Here is a 19,171-nt window from a genome sequence, read left to right as displayed (position 1 = left end):
TTCCAGATTCGGATTCAGCGCCCTCAAATTAATAAAATGCCTCGCTAGTACTTGAAAATAAGCAAGTTTCTTTATCGATTGTATATAACGTAATTTAACCTTTTTTTTCTTTATTGATTCTCATGATACTCTAGAATTTGATGTTGATATTATGATTTACTATCACGATATATTAAGATGTACTAAATTGTTGATAAGAATACTATCTACAAAATTTCAGTCCATTTACAATCACAGTGTCGAGATATGAGTCATCTAAAACGCAGCCATTTAGCGATTAACAGTAATATTTTTGTCATTGTGTTGTTTAATATCAAAGTTAGTAGACAGAAGGTTGGTCACTCATCTATAGTATTTTAGTTGAAATGCAATTGGAGTGGGGGAACTGCAGCCGTGACGTAGGCTGTAGTACAGAGTAGGCAGAATATCGCATTCTTGAAAATCATATGGTGACCTATAGTCAAATTATATAACACAATCATTTTCTGACATGCAAGCTTTATGTTTCTGCTTTACAATAATTATCAAAACATTTGAATAATACAAGCATTTTGCAATATAAAAGAAAAAACCCACCTCCTAACCTTCCCTCTCAAACCCTTAAGGTTTCTTTATCTTATAGGTCCTGTTTATATTTTGTAGTTTGGCTTGTGAATCAGCTTGTAGTAGTCTAATCAGCTTGTGAATTTCGGGGATGAGATATTTTGATTCTCGTAGAACATGTGCTCGATACCAGCATGTGTTCAGTGCATTTATATGGATGAAATTCATTGGATTTATCGGGATCGGTTTTATTGCAATGCATTGGTTTATCAAGGTTTTTTATGGGTTAATCTGAAATTATAATAGTATAACGTTGTCTACTAACGCTTCTCCAGCTTATTAACTTTTTCGTGTCACGTGTTTAGATTCTTAAAAAACTTTTTACTTCATTTTATTCATACAAGTTGAATGAACTTGAAATATTAAACAACATTATTAGTATCGGTGATTAATTCGCTATAAGTATGGAGAATTTTTAAGTTCTAGGTAAATCTTGAGGGGATTAAACGACAATGTATTTGAAGATACAGTGAATAAACTGTATGCTCAGTGTGGTTACTCGATCACTTTTTTACTACACGTGACGTCACGCTGGCGTTCCCCCCACCACTTCAAATCTTACACCTGTGAGTGATCAACCTTCTGTCTACTAACGTTGGTTTAATATAGCATTATCCAGTTGAATCAGCAAAAAAATATGATATAGTTATTACTCATCTACCAGATATATGGTAGATATTGATGACGAACTGAGCTTGTGAGCACAAAAATAGGAAAACTGACGACATAAGATGGTTGCGTGTGGACACAATTTTACATCAGTCTTTTGCTTGGACCAAACGATCCGTCTTTTGCTTGAGTAAAAGACTGATGGTAAACTTGAGCATCTGGACCCGGCTTAATACCAGTGCATAAAAGACACATTTTTGTCCGATTAATGTATGTTTAGACTCACCTGACAATATGCTCAGACAATATCATAATGAACCGCTGGAATATAATCAGAAACAAATTCTTCTGATCTGCCTCGGCTGCCTCCAACCGTTCCTCCATCCGCTCCACCTGCTCCTCGGTCGGCTTCTTAGCGGAGGAGGCGGAGCCTCCAGCCGCAGCCCCGCCCACTTTGGCTCCTCCCACTTTTGCTCCGCCCAACTTGGCTCCTCCCACTTTGGCTCCGCCTCCCGCCGCCGCCTCGTCAAGGTCGTCGTCCTCTTCCTCTTCATCGTCATCCTCGCCCGAACTGCTTGCGCCGGCCGCGCCCAACCGTTCGCGAGCCTCGCGTGCTTCGCGCGCCAACCGCGCAACATGTTTAGACATCTTGCGAATGGTGAGGTGCAGGATTTCCCAAAGGTAGAGTCTGTCAATCAATCAGATCAATCACATTAGTTGAATTATTGGCTTACTTATTACTTATTTAATTGAATTGTGTACAAATATTTAACATGAGGAAAGGCACAACAGGCTCATGCCCAAAACTGTCCCATTTCCAATTTATACTATACTGTCCAAATCAAAATGTTGGTTATGTCACTTTCACTTTTCAGATTACAATTTACGCTCTTCATTACTCAGATAAAAGAGCAAATTATGAATCAAATAGATACTATTAGAGTCTCAAATTAAAAAATCTAGAACAGTAACTAAATAATTATTCAAAAAGTCTAAATTTTGAATGAAACTAGAAATTTTTGAGCTAAAAACTTCTCACTTCACAGAAAACTACAGCTTGAGGAAAAGGAGAAGAGAAGGAGGATAGGAGGAAGAGAGAGAGGAAGACAACTGAAGAAGGAATAGTAGAAGAAGTATGAGAAGAGGTAGTAGAAGAGAAGGAGAAGTTGGAGAAGAAAAAGAAGTCAATCAGATCAATCACATTAATTGAATTATTGGCTTGAGGAAAAGGAGAAGAGAAGGAGGATAGGAGGAAGAGAAAGAGGAAGACAACTTCCTTCTTCAAGAAGAAGAAGAAGAAGAAGAAGAAGAAGAAGAAGAAGAAGAGAAGAAGAAGAAGAAGAAGAAGAAAAAGAAGAAGAAGAAGAAGAAGAAGAAGAACAAGAAGAAGAAGAAGAAGAAGAAGAAGAAGAAGAAGAAGAAGAAGAAAAAGAAGAAGAAGAAGAAGAAGAAGAAGAAGAAGAAGAACAAGAAGTAGAAGAAGAAGAAGACAGAAGAACTTACTTGGTAAACTCAATTGTACTAATATTATTCTTTAAACCACTAATAATACAGTCTTAGCAACACATAATATGATACAATATGATCACAATATGATACAGTATCAACACAATATGATACAGTTTCATCTCAACTTGATACACAACACCATACTTAAATACAAAACTTCCAAACTTTGAATGAATTCTACAAACCATGGCATATCTTCTTATGCTATCTCTCCTCTATCGCCATAAATGATACAGTATCACCTCACATGATACAGTATCACAACAATATCATCTCAAGTTGATACACAACACCATAATTCAATACAAAACTTCCAAACTTTGAATGAATTCTACAAACCATGGCATATCTTCTTATGCTATCTTTTCTATATAGTATCACCATAAATGATTCAGTATCACCACACATGATACAGTATCAACACAATATGATACAGTATCATCTCAACTTGATACACAACACTATAATCTGATACAAAACTCACTTGGTGAATTCGTGGCTCATTTCCCTGGAGAATATCCAATTAGCGACTGCAGAACATTCTAAAATCTGCGTCTTCAGCATTTTGTCGATTATTACCACCATCATCTGCTGGTGATCATGCCATAGCTCGAACAAACTTTTCAGAATACAGATTTGGGCTTCCTCAGATTCTGCCAGTGTCTGAAACAATAATTTTAATAAGATTTAAACTGTATAATTAGTTATTTGTGCAACTAGTGCGCAAAGTGACAGTTTGCTGCATCGAAAGAAACGTTTACGCCCGAGCCGTAGGCGAGGGCGGAATGGTTTCTTGAGTGCAGCAAACGAACTTTGCGCACGTATTTCACATTAAATTTTTCCTACAGTTACCATTGAATATGAAAAGTGGGTAATTATGGTAAAATTGCCTGAATAATGTATTGTGTTTGAATGGCGGGGGGCAGCTGTGTGGTGTGTGCTGTGGTGGCACTGTGCTGTCGTTGTCCTCCATTATAATATCTACTTAATAATTAGCGCGTTGTGCTTGGTTGCACCTCTGCTCACTATAGCAGCCACAGCAGTCACTGTTACCAACTTCATTTTGATTTTGCTGCACTGTTGCTCCATATAACCTACTAAGTATTTTGCGTTGCCATGTTGCAAATCTGGAGTACGCAAAGTACTCACTTTGCGCACTAGTGCGGAAAAGTGATTCTTTGCAGCCTGCAATCAGTGCACAAATGGTCACTTTTCAGGGTATCTGTAGGAAAAGTATATTTCGCACCTAGGGCCGAAAATGAGACTTTTCTGGCTCGAAATCGGTTTTCAAGTCCGAGGCCGTAGGCCGAGGACTAGAAAAGATTGAGAGCCGGAAAAACATTTTTGCCCATGGTGAGAACGTTATTTTTCGCCACACGGAAAAATAAACAATATAAATATGAGAATAATTTATTGTTTATTAGGCACTTCCTATAGCAAAACAGGAAGGTCATAGCTCTAGCAAATCTGAGGTAATCTGAATATCAGGAAATTGTCCAAGTATTTTTATTTTTTATTCTGATTTGTCTAAATAACCTAAAAGATTATGTTCAATTATGTAAGAGGTTGAGTTTATACTTTTTATTCTTCCAATTGACAATAAGATGATTTTATTATAAATGTTTTGATTCTTGAATAATAAACACAAATAATGAAATATTTTTTTGATCAGCTGTTTTAGCACTGAAATTTGGCCAATCTGAATGTCAACGTCAACAATGCTTGTTGTCGTTGACTTCGGAAGTTTAGGTTAGAAGTTCTATCCTACTCTGAAAATCGAATTTGAATAATTTATAATATATAAATCTATTCATCCAAATAAAATGATATTATCTTATTGCAGAATACTTATTCAACTCTAGAAGCATAAACTGATTCCGTTTCATAAACCATTTTGTAAACACGTTCACATCAAATCAGAATCAGCTGACTTCAAGGTTATTTTACAGCCCTAGGGCCGTGAAACTTTTACCGGCCTGGTCAGAAAACAGTCATTTTCGGCCTCCATATGATGCACGAAAACCAGCTCCTTACATCCAAGTGGGGCGAAAATAAATTTATGTTTAACATAATTCACATCTCATAATAAAATCTTAAAAAGAAGCTTGATTTCACTTGAATACGAGCGCGAGGCGCTCCAAAGTTCATCTTCAAAACAAGCTTGACTTCAGCCTGAAAACAAGCGCGTAGCAATCATAATTTCATCTTGGAAACAAGCCTGATTTTAGCTTGAAACGACCTTAAATTTATCCAAAAATCAAGCTTAATTTTCACTTGAGAACGTGCACATAGCGCTCGTAATTTCTTCTTGAAAACGAGGGCAAAGCGTTCGTAATTCCATCTTGAAACCAGCCGGATTTCAATTTAAAAACGAGCATGTAGAGCTCCTGATTCCATCTTTGAAACAAGCTAAATTCTAGCTTCGAAACGAGGGCAAAGCGTTCGTAATTCCATCTTGAAACCGGCTGGATTTCAATTTAAAAACGAGCATGTAGAGCTCCTGATTTCATCTTCGAAACAAGCTAAATTCTAGCTTCGAAACGAGGGCAAAGCGTTCGTAATTCCATCTTGAAACCGGCCGGATTTCAATTAAAAACGAGCATGTAGAGCTCCTGATTTCATCTTCGAAACAAGCTAAATTCTAGCTTCGAAACGAGGGCAAAGCGTTCGTAATTCCATCTTGAAACCGGCTGGATTTCAATTTAAAAACGAGCGCATAACGCTCATAATTTCATCTTCAAAACAAGCCTCAGTTTAGCTTGAAAACGAGGGCAAGTGCTCGTGATTCCATCTTGAAAACAAGCTTGACTTCAGCTTGAAAACAAGCGCATAGCGCCCGTATTTACATCTTGAAAGCAATCTTGACTATAGCTTGAAAACGAAGGCAAGTGCTCGTGATTCCATCTTGAAAACAAGCTTGACTTCAGCTTGAAAACAAGCGCATAGCGCCTGTATTTACATCTTGAAAGCAATCTTGACTATAGCTTGAAAACGAGGGCAAGTGCTCGTGATTCCATCTTGAAGACAAACTTGACTTCATCTTGAAAACGAGAACAGAGCGCTCTTAATTTCATTTTGGACACAAGCTAGATTTCAGCATAAAAACGAGCACATTGAGTTCGTAATTTTATTTTGAAAGCAATCTCAAATTCAGCTTGAAAACGAGCATGAAGCGCTCGTAATTTCATCCTGAAAAAAACCTGATCTCAGCTTGAAAACGAGCATTTAACGCTCGTTGATTCATCTTCGAAATAGGCTTGCTTCCAGCATGACAACGAGCGCAAAGCGCTCGTAATTTCATCCTGTAAACAAGCCTGATCTCAGCTTGGAAACGAGCGTTTAACGCTCATTGATTCATCTTCGAAACAGGCTTGCTTTCAGCATGACAACGAGCGCAAAGCGCTCGTAATTTCATCCTGTAAACAAGCCTGATCTCAGCTTAGAAACGAGCGTTAAACGCTCGTTAATTCATCTTCGAAACAGGCTTGCTTTCAGCATGACAACGAGCGCAAATCACTCGTAATTTCATCCTGTAAACAAGCCTGATCTCAGCTTGGAAACGAGCGTTCAACGCTCGTTGATTCATCTTCGATACAGGCTTGCTTTCAGCATGACAACGAGCGCAAATCGCTCGTAATTTCATCCTGTAAACAAGCCTGATCTCAGCTTAGAAACGAGCGTTAAACGCTCGTTAATTCATCTTCGAAACAGGCTTGCTTTCAGCATGACAACGAGCGCAAAACGCTCGTAACTTCATCCTGTAAACAAGCCTGATCTCAGCTTTGAAACGAGCGTTTAACGCTCGTTGATTCATCTTCGAAACAGGCTTGCTTTCAGCATGACAACGAGCGCAAAGCGCTCGTATTTTCATCCTGTAAACAAGCCTGATTCTAGTTTGAAAACGAGCGCGTAGCGCTCGTAATCCTCGCGCTCGTTTTTCAATTTAGTGTATGTTAGTTTACTAACCTTGAATACTTGGTGATACTTTGAGATGGCAGCAAAGGAGTGTGAGAAGCTCTTGGCGGAGAGATGAAGCAGCGTGTGGATGAGGACTGAGATGTGCGCTGGGTTGAAGTGTGTGGAGGAGGATGCGGCGAGTGAGGCGGAGGGGTCCTCCTCGTTGGGATGGGGCAGTTGCCTGAGTATGGCGAGCACATCGTCTGACGTGCACTTTTGGCGAATCGCCTCGGCGAGTGTGTGGGACACTTGGGTGCCCGGCTGGGTTGCTGTGAACAGAAAAATTAAAAAATAGGTAAATAAATACATAAATTAAGATGTTTTTTTCGGAAATGTCAAATCAACTGTTCATTTTCACGATAAACAATATTTTTGGAAAAGAAGGCTTCTCTCATTGGTTCTATAGTGATGTCAACGTTATAATGGCAGTGAAAAAAGATAGCAGAACAACGTTGCCGATCCTCTGTCTTGTTATCAAACTAGGAGAGTGACATCTGATTTACTGAGACTTCCGAAATCGTATACCACTTGTTTCCAGAAATCGTTTGTATTTCTCGGCCCTAAGTTTTTCAACAATATTCCTCTTGGAATTAAGAGAACACAAAATCGACTTGTTTTCAAAACAAAAGTTCTTGGGTGGCTCAGAGGTCTGACTATCTAGAAACCTTATTCAATGTGTTTTCTTAGTTAAAATACTCTTGAATGAAAAAGACTAAGGAATTGTCAAAAACCACAGATTTATTGATACTTGGAAAGACCGGTTTCGGTTATTACACCATTGTCAATCTCTGATAAATCAGTTTATCACCATTGTCAATCTCTGATAAACGCAGTTTATCAGAGATTGACAATGGTGTAATAACCGAAACCGGTCTTTCTAAGTATCAATAAATTTGTGGTATTTGACGATTTCTTTGTATTTTTCATTCAATATGAATAATTAGCACAATATCAACTTCTCAACTACACAAAAAGTTAGAATACTCTGATAATGGTGACTATGCATTGGCTAAATGAGCTGGAATTGAAAAGTGAGCATGGTTAGTGTGAATGTGTGAGTGATTGGTTGCTAATTTTTCTTTCTTTCTTCTTTTATAAATTCATAATAATTAGTTATTCATTCCTGCTCGCCGACGTAGAGCTTTGTACTCTCAGCAAGCAGTATTTCTCTATCCAAATTCACAAATTAGTCCTGGTTTAGCATGTTCAAATTCTTGTCTGAATTTATTGTTTAATAAATTAGACTTTTATGTACTTTATAATTATTTAGTTATTACTCTAATATTGTTAAGCTGAATTATTTTTTTCTCATAATTTGTAAATATTGTGAATTGGATTGAATAAAATATGAATTTGGATTTGTTAATGCTTTCTATAGACAAATTTCACTGTTAACTTTGAGGAATATTATAGAATACCAATGTAATCAAATCCTGCCATTATAACGTGTACCTCACAATACTATCTATAGTGAGATCCCCGTTATAATAGCAGTGGAGAAAGATAGCAGAACAACGTTGCCGATCCTCTGTCTTGTCAATGCCTTCTATAGACGGTAGCTGATACAGGTTTATTGATGTCATATCATCTGTCCATTCTCGTTTAAAATAATCAATTATTATTTTATGAAGCAAGAAATTATATTTTCCAATAATTCATTTTCATAATTAAGATGAACTAATTTGTTAATTAATTATTAATTCTACATTGTTAAAAGACAGTCTGACAACAGAGCAAAGCGAGAAAGAGATCGCGCTATCTGCTTTGTTGAATGATAGACAAGGATAGCAATACCATTGCTAATCAAACACTGCCATTATAACTTGGACCTCACTATAGTCGAATTAATCACCGTTAAAATTTAACCGGATTTTGTGCAACCGACATTCAGAAGTGTTTTACAAAGTAATTTTCGGGAAAGTGACACATAGAGAGAGAGTTCAAGATGATACTGTTATTGTCGGATGCCATTTTCTTATACCAATTACATATATATATATATATATATACTACATATAAATGTTTCATTGTTTAGTATACGCTTCACAGCCTGGTGATTTAGAGAGAGAGAGAGAAAAGACATCTAGCTTTATTTAGTGTTAGATAATAATAATAATTGTTTAATGTTCTATTGTTTGTTGAGAGTATTTCTAGTTTGCTATAATGATATTCAAGTTTCAAAGTCAGTGGAGAGCATAGTTGTCACGTTTCGTTTTCATCGCCCTCAAAAGTAGATAGTATATCAGCTGATCTATAGTGAGGTCCACGTTACTAGTAGTTCTGTGAACAGTAGACCTCACGCAGAATTCTCTTCCACAAGTACCTGATTGAAACTATAGACCTTATGGAAATACAGCAATAGACTGGCTTCTCCACACATCTGTGTAATCACTTGTCAGCTGATTTATGATGAATAATTCTATAGTCTGATTTTTACTCTTATATTGGCGTATGAAGGAGGCTCCTTTTTCCTTCTATACTAGTAGTTCTGTGAACAGTAGACCTCACGCAGTATTCTCATCCACAAGTACCTGATTGAAACTATAGACCTTATGGAAATACAGCAATAGACTGGCTTCTCCACACAAATCACTTGTCAGCTGATTTATGATGAATAATTATCCTTTTATATTATCCTTGAAATGCAAAATTTTCAAAAACCTTGTATATACGTCGACGCGCAATTAAAAAAGGAACATACCTGTCAAATTTCATGAAAATCTATTACCGCGTTTCACCGTAAATGCGCAACATATAAACATTTAAACATTAAGAGAAATGCCAAACCGTCGACTTGAATCTTAGACCTCACTTCGCTCGGTCAATGATATTCAAGTTTCAAAGTCAGTGGAGAGCATAGTTGTCACGTTTCGTTTTCATCGCCCTCTATAGTAGATAGTATATCCAATCTATAGTAACGTCCACGTTATAATGGCAGTATTTCATCAACATTGGTGTTGCTATCCTTGTCTATCATTCAACAAAGCGGATAACACTATCTCTTTCTCGGTTTGCTCTGTTGCCAGATCGTCTTTTAACAATGTAAAATTAATAGTTAATTAACAAATTAGTTCATCTTAATATTATGAAATTATTGAAAAATATAATTTCATCCTTGATAAAATAAAATCGATTATTTTAAACGAGAGTGAACAGTTGATATTACATCGATAAACCTGTATCAGCTACAGTTTATAGAAGGCATTGACAAGGCAGAGGATCGGTAATGTTGTTCTATCTTTCTCCACTGCCATTATAACGTGGACCACACTATAGTTTAAGTGTTTTTCTATGACTTCTAGCCTTTTAATCCTTATTTACTGTCTCCTCTCTTTTTTTCTCTTCAATCTTTTTCTATTTTTTCTCCTTTTAATCACCTCTGCATCCTGATTTTCTTCCTCCTTCAGATCACTTACTAATCCGTTATTTATTTATTTTTTTTAATCACTTTAAATCCGTTATTTGTGTCTTCTTTTAGAGCCGATTTCCGAGCTCGGGATTTTGCCAAGTTCTAAACTTTAAACAGCTGGAGTCAGAAAATTGGATTTCCAAAACGGGGCGCAGTCACAGTCCACGTATAAATTAAATTTCTAAAAGCTAGAAAATCGAACATAAAATAAAGAGGAAATAGTGTAAAGTTTCAGCTATTTTGAATTATTTAGGAATTATTATTATTAAACGAAAATCCCAATTAAATGCTGTAAATCACCCCGAAGACTTCTGCTACTGCAAATATTGAAAACAGGGTAAACAGCTAGATGGAAATTCGATTTACTCAGTTGTAAAATGAGTAATTTAATGGGATTTTCATTTAATAATAATAATTCCTAAATAATTCAAAATAGCTGAAACTTTACACTATTTCCTTTTTATTTTATATTCGAAATTCAACTAAACGTAGACTGCCACTACGCCCCGTTTTGGAAAGACAATTTTCTGACTCCAGCTGTTTCAAGTCTAGGACTTGGCTAAATCCCGAGCTCGGAAGCCGGCGGCCCTTGATCATCTATCAATCCTCATTGTGTTTCTCCTTTTAATTAATATTCTTCTTACACCCAGTTCATTTTCAATCTCGAAACAATGACACAGTCCTTGATGGAATAAAATAAATTCTCTCCGTAAGAATGAATAGATGTGTCAAGGATATGAAAATAGTCATCTTATTCAAATTTGAAGCCTTCTACAGTTTAAATCTGAATTAAAATTGATACCGCAACGTCTACATACAACCATATAGAGAAACAATAGCGTAAGTAGATATCCATGGTATAGGGCGTTTATGTCGCAATTTTTACTGTTAACTCAAGCCGATAGTCCACGTAGTTCGCTTTATGAAGCTGGTAGTCTTTCATATTGTGCCGTTCATACACTCTTACCCCAACAAAACAGTGAAAATCGACAGTAATCGGCTTGAGATAACAGTAAAAGTTGCGACATAAACGCCCTATACCTTGGGATATCTACTTATGCTATTGTTTCACTATGATACAACCAACATGATACAGATAGCCCTGTGGCAAAACAAATGAAATGTGATAATGCAATATTACTATATAGTGAGGTCCACGTTATAATGGCGGTGGAGAAAGATGGGGGAACAGCGTTGCCGAATCTCTGCCTTGTCACTGCCTTCTACAGAGGATAGCTGATACCGGTATAGAAGTGAATAGAATAGAATAGAATAAAATAGAATGTTTTGTTGTAACCGCTTCTGAGGTCTTCAGATATAGAATATAGAAAATGTCACAATATACAATAAATGCCGTACATACTCTTTACAATAATTAAGAAGATACAACTCTTAAAGCATTACAATATAATAAAATATCAACATCCAAATATGGAAATCCTATTATATTAAGCGAGCGATTTCTGTATATCTATATATATAAAATCTGGTGTGGCGCACTCACACAACTTTTCCTTGCCGTTATGAAAATTGATCACCTGACGCTAGTGTTCCCGCGCATCACAAGTCTACTATTCAAAGATTTGAGCCAGCTGGTGACAGGGCAATAGCGCTGGAGACACACGAGGTCTGCTATCTCTTCATAGTGAATCATTTAATAGAATCAACAGTTGCCAATAGTTTGCAATCGAATAATCACATTTTCTCAATTTTCGAGTTTATTTTTAATTTTAGGTGTAAATGTTACTGAACATTAATTGTAGAGATTCTCATGCTCAATCTATTCCACTCGAAATTTTTTGTTTAAATTGTATCCGAAGCCTGATAATTGAGAATCTAAAATCAAACTTTGCATAGATGGGGCGGAGCTCCTGAAATTTTTACAGATATGGGACTTGTGGCAGTTGATAGAGCTTATCGATGACTATTTCAGGTATAACTTTAATCAAAATCGTTGGAGCCGTTTTCGAGAAAATCGCGAAAAACCCTGTTTTTGACAACATTTTCGCCATTTTAGCCGCCATCTTGAATCGCATTTGATCGAAATTGTTCGTGTCGGATCCTTATATTGTAAGGACCTTATGTTCCAAATTTCAAGTCATTCTGTTAATTGGGAGATGAGATATCGTGTACACAGACGCACATACACTCATACACACACACACACACACACACACATACAGACCAATACCCAAAAACCACTTTTTTGGACTCAGGGTACCTTGAAACGTATAGAAATTTAGAAATTGGGGTACCTTAATTTTTTTCGGAAAGCAATACTTTCCTTACCTATGGTAATAGGGCAAGGAAAGTAAAAAGTGAAATGGCACTCACTCACTGACTGACTCACTCACTCGCAGAACTAAAAATCTACCAGACCAAAAACGTTCAAATGTGGTAGGTATGTTCAGTTACTAAGAAATCTTTTGGCAATATTTTAACTCTAAGGGTGGTTTTTGATGGTTTAAAGTTCGTCTTTTAGCATGTATATTCTTCAGTAGGGGTAAAGTGAGAATACTGCCCCAAAGCTGCCCCAAACCTGGCTCAAACCTGCCCCAAACCTGGCTCAAATCTGCCCCAAATCTGATTCTTGGTTCTAACCTTGCCCAATCCAATGTAATCTCATCTAACCTAACCTAGCCATACCCTAATCTCACAATAAACCTCAAATGAAGATTTCCCATTCTTTGGAAAAAAAACTAGATCCAGCTTTTTTTATTCTTGAATAACTAAGAAACCGTTAATTTTACAAAAAATCTACAAGAGTAACTTTTTCCAGTAAATCTAATAACGAATCCATTGACATCCCATTTGTCAAGATTGAACAAAAAATAAGGATCTCATGGGAAAACTGGATCCAGCTTTTTTTTTATTTCTTGAATAACTAAGAAACCGTTAATTTTACAAAAAATCTACAAGAGTAATTTTTTCCAGTAAATCTAATAACGAATCCATTGACACCCCATTTGTCAAGATTGAACAAAAAATAAGGATCTCATGGGAAAACTAGATCCAATAACTAAGAAACCGTTAATTTTACAAAAAATCTACAAGAGTAATTTTTTCCAGTAAATCTAATAACGAATCCATTTGTCAAGATTGAACAGAAAATAAGGAAAAATTAGATCCAATTTCTTGAATAACTAAGAAACCAAGAATAACTTTTTCATTTATCAAGATTGAACAGAAAATAAGGAAAAATTAGATCCAATTTCTTGAATAACTAAGAATAATTTTTTTCAGTAAGTCCATTATTTGTCAAGGGATCCTAACTCTGAAACTGAGCAACAAGCATTTTATGTTGAGACCCTTCTTAAGCAAACCTCAGCACTAACCCCCCCCCCACAGGGGGGGGGTGGGGGGCTTGACCCTCTGCCTTTAACCTGAACTACTTGAAAACTCACCTCAGGTTGTATTGAGAAGAAAAAAATATATAATAAAAATGTATAAGAAAGAAGTCAAGTCGGATATATTACTTGTTGATCAGAGTGTACATCTTGATGAGAGTATTACCAAATATGAGTATATCACTCACACACCATATATTCAACAGACATTTAATTACAATGATGAAATTCGAATTAGTTTAAAACAAGAAGATATTTATAAATTCCAAGTAGAAGTTTTCTCATAATTGAAGGCGAAATCAAAGTGAAAGATAAGAATGATGTTGAAACCAAGGACATTTTCACTTATCAATAATGGAGTTGCATACCTATTGATGAAATCAGATATGAATTGGGAGGGGTTGAAGTTGATCGCACACGTAATGTAGGATTGACAACAACCATGAAAAACTATCTACGTCAATCAAACTCAATGAAAAATTATGGAGAATGCAGGATGGAAGTTGATGGATGGAAAAGTTTAGATAAATTCTGCTTTGCATTCCTCTGGATATGTGGTTAGTGTAATGGAAGACTATAGAAAGTTCTATTAAATGTTCGTCAGGAAATTGTTCTATTAAGATCATCATCAGACTTAAATTGTATTGAATCAGAGACAGCAAAATCGGTGAAATTGATATTACAAAACTACAATGGAAAGTACCTATATACATGCTTCTGACACTGTTCGTCTTGATCTGCTGAGTTAACACATAGTGATATACCAATTACCATTCCATTCAGATCATGGGAATTGCATGAATTTCCACAATTACCTGAAACTACCAATCTTCAATGGACAGTTAAGACAACTTCAAACATATTGAAACCTAGATTCATTATTCTTGGATTTCAAAAGAATAGGAAAAATGTTATAACTGCTAACAGGTCACATTTCGATTTCTGTAATCTGAACAATGTTAATCTCTATTTAAATGCTCAATCATTCCCCTATGAAAATATTGTTGGTAATAAACATTATTGTATCACATGTTCTCTGAATTCCAAAATGAATACTATCCTTATAACAGCAGTACATCAATTGAGTATAAAACATTTGATGAATATGCACCATTGGTTGTTATAGACTGTAGTAAGCAAAATGAAACTATTGAAATCTGGTGCAATAGACATAAAGTTGACATTGGAAACAACAAATAATTCTCAGAAAAAACCAGTGCCTACTGTTTAATCCTCTATGATAATGAGTTTGAATATACACCACTGAGTGGAACAGTAAAAAGAGTATTATAAATCTTCTATAAAATAACAAAGAACTAGACAATATTCAAATCAAAAGTATTATCTACAAATGTATCAATATTTTACCTTCAGTATCATCCCATTGATTTGTAGAATTGTTCTTGTCTTGATCTCAACCATTTTCCTTCAATTTAATTTTAAAGCATTTTATATTATTATTCAATTTATCAGCTTCTTTCAAAGCAAAATACTGACTGTGCTATCTATATGAGCTTAGATTTTTCATTAAAGTTGAATAATTTCTTGGTCTGGGTAACCAAACTATATTTTTTCTGGGTGTACTCACCTACATCTACAATTCTTTCTGGGTGTACTCACCTAAACCTAAGATTTTTCACCTATATTTTTTTCATACCATTCTTAAAAGAGATTCCAGAAGAAAGTGAGAATTGTTGGATTAAGTTTGATCAGTCATATACTTCCATTCTTTTTCATTATTGAGATTGATGTTTGGTATGAAAGTTGCAGCTAATGGTATACATTGTAAAAAATGGAAAAATTCTGAATCAAATTTTTGATATCAACATTAATATCTCTATTATTATCTTTATTATACAAATATCGACCAAATTTATCAACACTCATGATCTATTTTTATTATATATTTTTTTCTTCTCAATACACCTGAGGTGAGTTTTCAAGTAGTTCAGGTTAAAGGCGAGGGTCAGCCCCCCAACCCCCCCCCCCTTGTGGGGGGGGGGTTAGTGCTGAGGTTTGCTTGAAGAAAGGTCTCAACATAAAATGCTTGTTGCTCAGTTTCAGAGTTGGATCCCTTGACAAATAATGGACTTACTGAAAAAAATTATTCTTAGTTATTCAAGAAATTGGATCTATTTTTCCTTATTTTCTGTTCAATCTTGATAAATGGAAAGTTATTCTTGGTTTCTTAGTATTGGATCTAGTTTTTCCCTATTTTCTGTTCATTTGACAAATGGATTCGTTATTAGATTTACTGGAAAAAATTACTCTTGTATATTTTTTGTAAAATTAACGGTTTCTTAGTTATTGGATCTAGTTTTCCCATGAGATCCTTATTTTTGTTCAATCTTGACAAATGGGGTGTCAATGGATTCGTTATTAGATTTACTGGAAAAAGTTACTCTTGTAGATTTTTTGTAAAATTAACGGTTTCTTAGTTATTCAAGAAATAAAAAAAAAGCTGGATCCAGTTTTCCCATGAGATCCTTATTTTTGTTCAATCTTGACAAATGGGATGTCAATGGATTCGTTATTAGATTTACTGGAAAAAGTTACTCTTGTAGATTTTTTGTAAAATTAACGGTTTCTTAGTTATTCAAGAAATAAAAAAAAGCTGGATCTAGTTTTTTTTTCCAAAAAAGTGGGAAATCTTCATTTGAGGTTTATTGTGAGATTAGGGGTATGGCTAGGTTAGGTTAGATGAGATTACATTGGATTGGGCAAGGTTAGAACCAAGAATCAGATTTGGGGCAGATTTGAGCCAGGTTTGGGGCAGGTTTGAGCCAGGTTTGGGGCAGCTTTGGGGCAGTATTCTCACTTTACCCCTACTTTCTTCTTATTCTCTTAATTATAATTGAAAAATGTCCATACCATATGTTAATATAGAACTATAATCTAGAGAGAGTACCTCTTCGAAAGTTGTTAACTGGTAACTAAATTAATAGTTTTGTGAGGTTGGCATTAAGTTGAGTTGACTTTGTTAGGTTGGCACCAAGTTGAAGATTGAAATGCATTTATCGCGGAAAAATTGATTGGGCACTACTACTTCAATCAGAGCTATTCCTGGGAATATTATATTACTAGCTGTCAGGCTAGCTTCGCTCGCCATATCCGTTTAGCCAGTCGTTTAGTCTGGACCCCCGACTGGATCGTCCTAGCATATGATAAAAATGCTCAAATGAAAAATGCAGGCGAGCGAAGCGAGCTTGCTGATCTCATTCTTGGACGATCCAGTCGGGGGTCCAGGGGGCGGAGCCCCCTGGCTAGACGGATATGGCGAGCGAAGCGAGCCTGACGGCTAGTCTGATAATATTTTTGTATCTGGTTATTTATGTTCAACGGATCTCGAAAGCGGTTCTAACGATTTTCACGAAATTTGGAACATAGTAGGTTTATGATTTAAAAAATCGATTGCACTAGGTCTCATCCTTGGGAAAACTCGCTGAACGACATTATAAGGATAATTCATCCTTGACTGAAACAGCTGAGACTTTCGTCGTCTGTGGATAGTAAAAAGTGAGCGAGTGATTCTGTGGAAAATCAAAATATCGCATCCCCGAAATTCATAAGATGACGTATAGCCAGCTGTGAAATTATAAACACGATCATTTTTACTTTCCTTGCCCTATTACCATAGGTAGGAAAGTATCACTTTCCAAAAAAAATTAAGGTACCCCAATTTCTAAATTTCTATAAGTTTCAAGGTCCCCTGAGTCCAAAAAGTGGTTTTTGGGTATTGTGTGGTGTGTGTGTGTGTGTGTGTGTGTGTGTGTGTGTGTGTGTGTGTGTGTGTGTTGTGTGTGTGTTGTGTGTGTGTGTGTGTGTGTGTGTGTGTGGGTGTGGGTTGTGTGTGTAGAGTGTATGTGCTCTGTGTACACGATATCTCATCTCCAATTAACGATTGACTTGAAATTGGAACTTAAGGTCCTTTCACTATAAGGATCCGACACGAACAGTTTTGATCAAATGCAATTCAAGATGGCGGCTAAAATGACGAAAATGTTGTCAAAAAAAGGGTTTTTTGCGATTTTCTCGAAAACGGCTCCAACGATTTTGATCAAATTCATACCTAAAATACTCATCGATAAGCTCTATCAACTGCCACAAGTCTCATATCTGCAAAAATTTCGGGAGCTCCGCCCCATCAATGCAAAGTTCGATTTTAGATTCTCAATTATCAGGCTTCAAATACAATTTAAACGAAAAAAATCAAGTGGAGTAGATTGAGCATGAAAATCTCTACAATTAATGTTCAGTAACATTTTCACCTAAAATTGAAATTAAGCTCGAAATTCGAGAAAATGTGATTATTCAATTGCAAATTATTGTTGACCCTATTAAATTAGTCACTATGAAGAGATATCAGACTTCGTATGTCTCCAGCGTTATTGTCCTGTCACCAGCTGGCTTAGATCTTTGTTTATAAGAGTAGACTTGTGATGCGCGTGAACCCTAGCGTAAGCCAGCTGGTGACAGGACAATAACGCTGGAGACATACGAAGTCTGATATCTCTTCATAGTGACTGATTTAATAGAGTCAACAATAATTTGCAATTGAATAATCACATTTTCTCGAATTTCGAGCAGGGGGACTTGAAACGTATAGAAAACTTGAAATCAGGGTACCTTAATTTTTTTTGGAAAGCAATACTTTCCTTACCTATGGTAATAGGGCAAGGAAAGTAAAAAGAGATAAATGAAGTACCTATATTCAAATATACTTCATCTATATCTGATGTAATATCAACTGTTTATTTCTGTTTAGAATAATCAATTAGTATATTATTTATTCATTAAGGAAAAATATTTTAGAATGATTGAATCATGAGTTTTCAGAATTATTGAGGTTGAATATTAGGCCAATATTGATTATATATAAATCTAGACTAGCCTACATTGTTGTAGAGTTATCAGGCAACGTTGCAGAGCTGGAAAAGGATGGAGCCATCTGCTTTGTCGAATGATAGACTAGGATAGCAACACCAATGTTAATCAAATATAACGTGGACCTCACCATAGCATTATGGAAGAGATGAGTAGAAGAAGAAGAAGAAGAAGGAGGAGGAGGAGGAGGAGGAGGATTGATTGATAGATTGATTGAGTACTTTATTTATGTAGATTACAATATATACTGGCTTATACACTTATATACAATAGTTACATACAGCAATTATAGATGAATTTACATAATATAGACTAAGAAAATAATTATTGAACTGTATATGATATGAAAAAGCCATTTGTAATATAATAACTATAGATAATAATCATATTGTTATGATCTACATAAATTTGGCGGAGCTTTGAACATATCAATGTCCATTCTCGGAAACAATATTCAAAATATCCTCCCCACTAACTCCACAAAGGAGGAGGAGGAGGAGGAGGAGGAGAAGAAGAAGAAGAAAAAGAAGAAGAAGAAAGAAGAAGAAGAGAAGAAGAAGAAGAAGAAGAAGAAGAAGGAGAAAGAGAAGAATAAAGTGAAAGAGAAAGATGTGTGCATTCATTAATCAGTTTAATAATGTGCAGAATGATTTCATGGATGATAATTGTTTTGTTTTGTGTGTGTGTGTGTTTGTGTGTATATATTGCATAATTGTTATTGGTCAACTCAGTTAGGTATGCTATGTGTCGGAGCATGCGCAAAAGCGTAGATCCCGTGTGAGAATTAGGCAACCATTTAGGACATAGCATTTCCTTTGAAAATCGGAAGCCTCGAACTCTCTTCTTCTCCTCC

At 35.8% G+C, this 19,171-nt stretch overlaps 1 protein-coding gene across 1 annotated transcript in view; it reads right to left on the bottom strand.

Moving 5' to 3' along the window:
* Nucleotides 1-19,171, bottom strand: part of LOC111056517 (nuclear cap-binding protein subunit 1) — a gene marked incomplete at its 3' end in the record, with an annotated part of 106,158 nt that overhangs the window by 12,670 nt on the left and 74,317 nt on the right. Inside the window, 3 exon segments of the mRNA XM_039435984.1 lie at nucleotides 1,499-1,900; nucleotides 3,206-3,384; nucleotides 6,688-6,947. Of these exon segments, the coding sequence (XP_039291918.1) occupies nucleotides 1,499-1,900; nucleotides 3,206-3,384; nucleotides 6,688-6,947 (841 nt within the window).

Source organism: Nilaparvata lugens, chromosome 9, assembly GCF_014356525.2.
Source record: "Nilaparvata lugens isolate BPH chromosome 9, ASM1435652v1, whole genome shotgun sequence".
NCBI classification, from domain to species: domain Eukaryota; kingdom Metazoa; phylum Arthropoda; class Insecta; order Hemiptera; family Delphacidae; genus Nilaparvata; species Nilaparvata lugens.
Note: the sequence above shows the minus strand (reverse complement) of the source record. Positions and strands in the feature narration are given on the sequence as shown.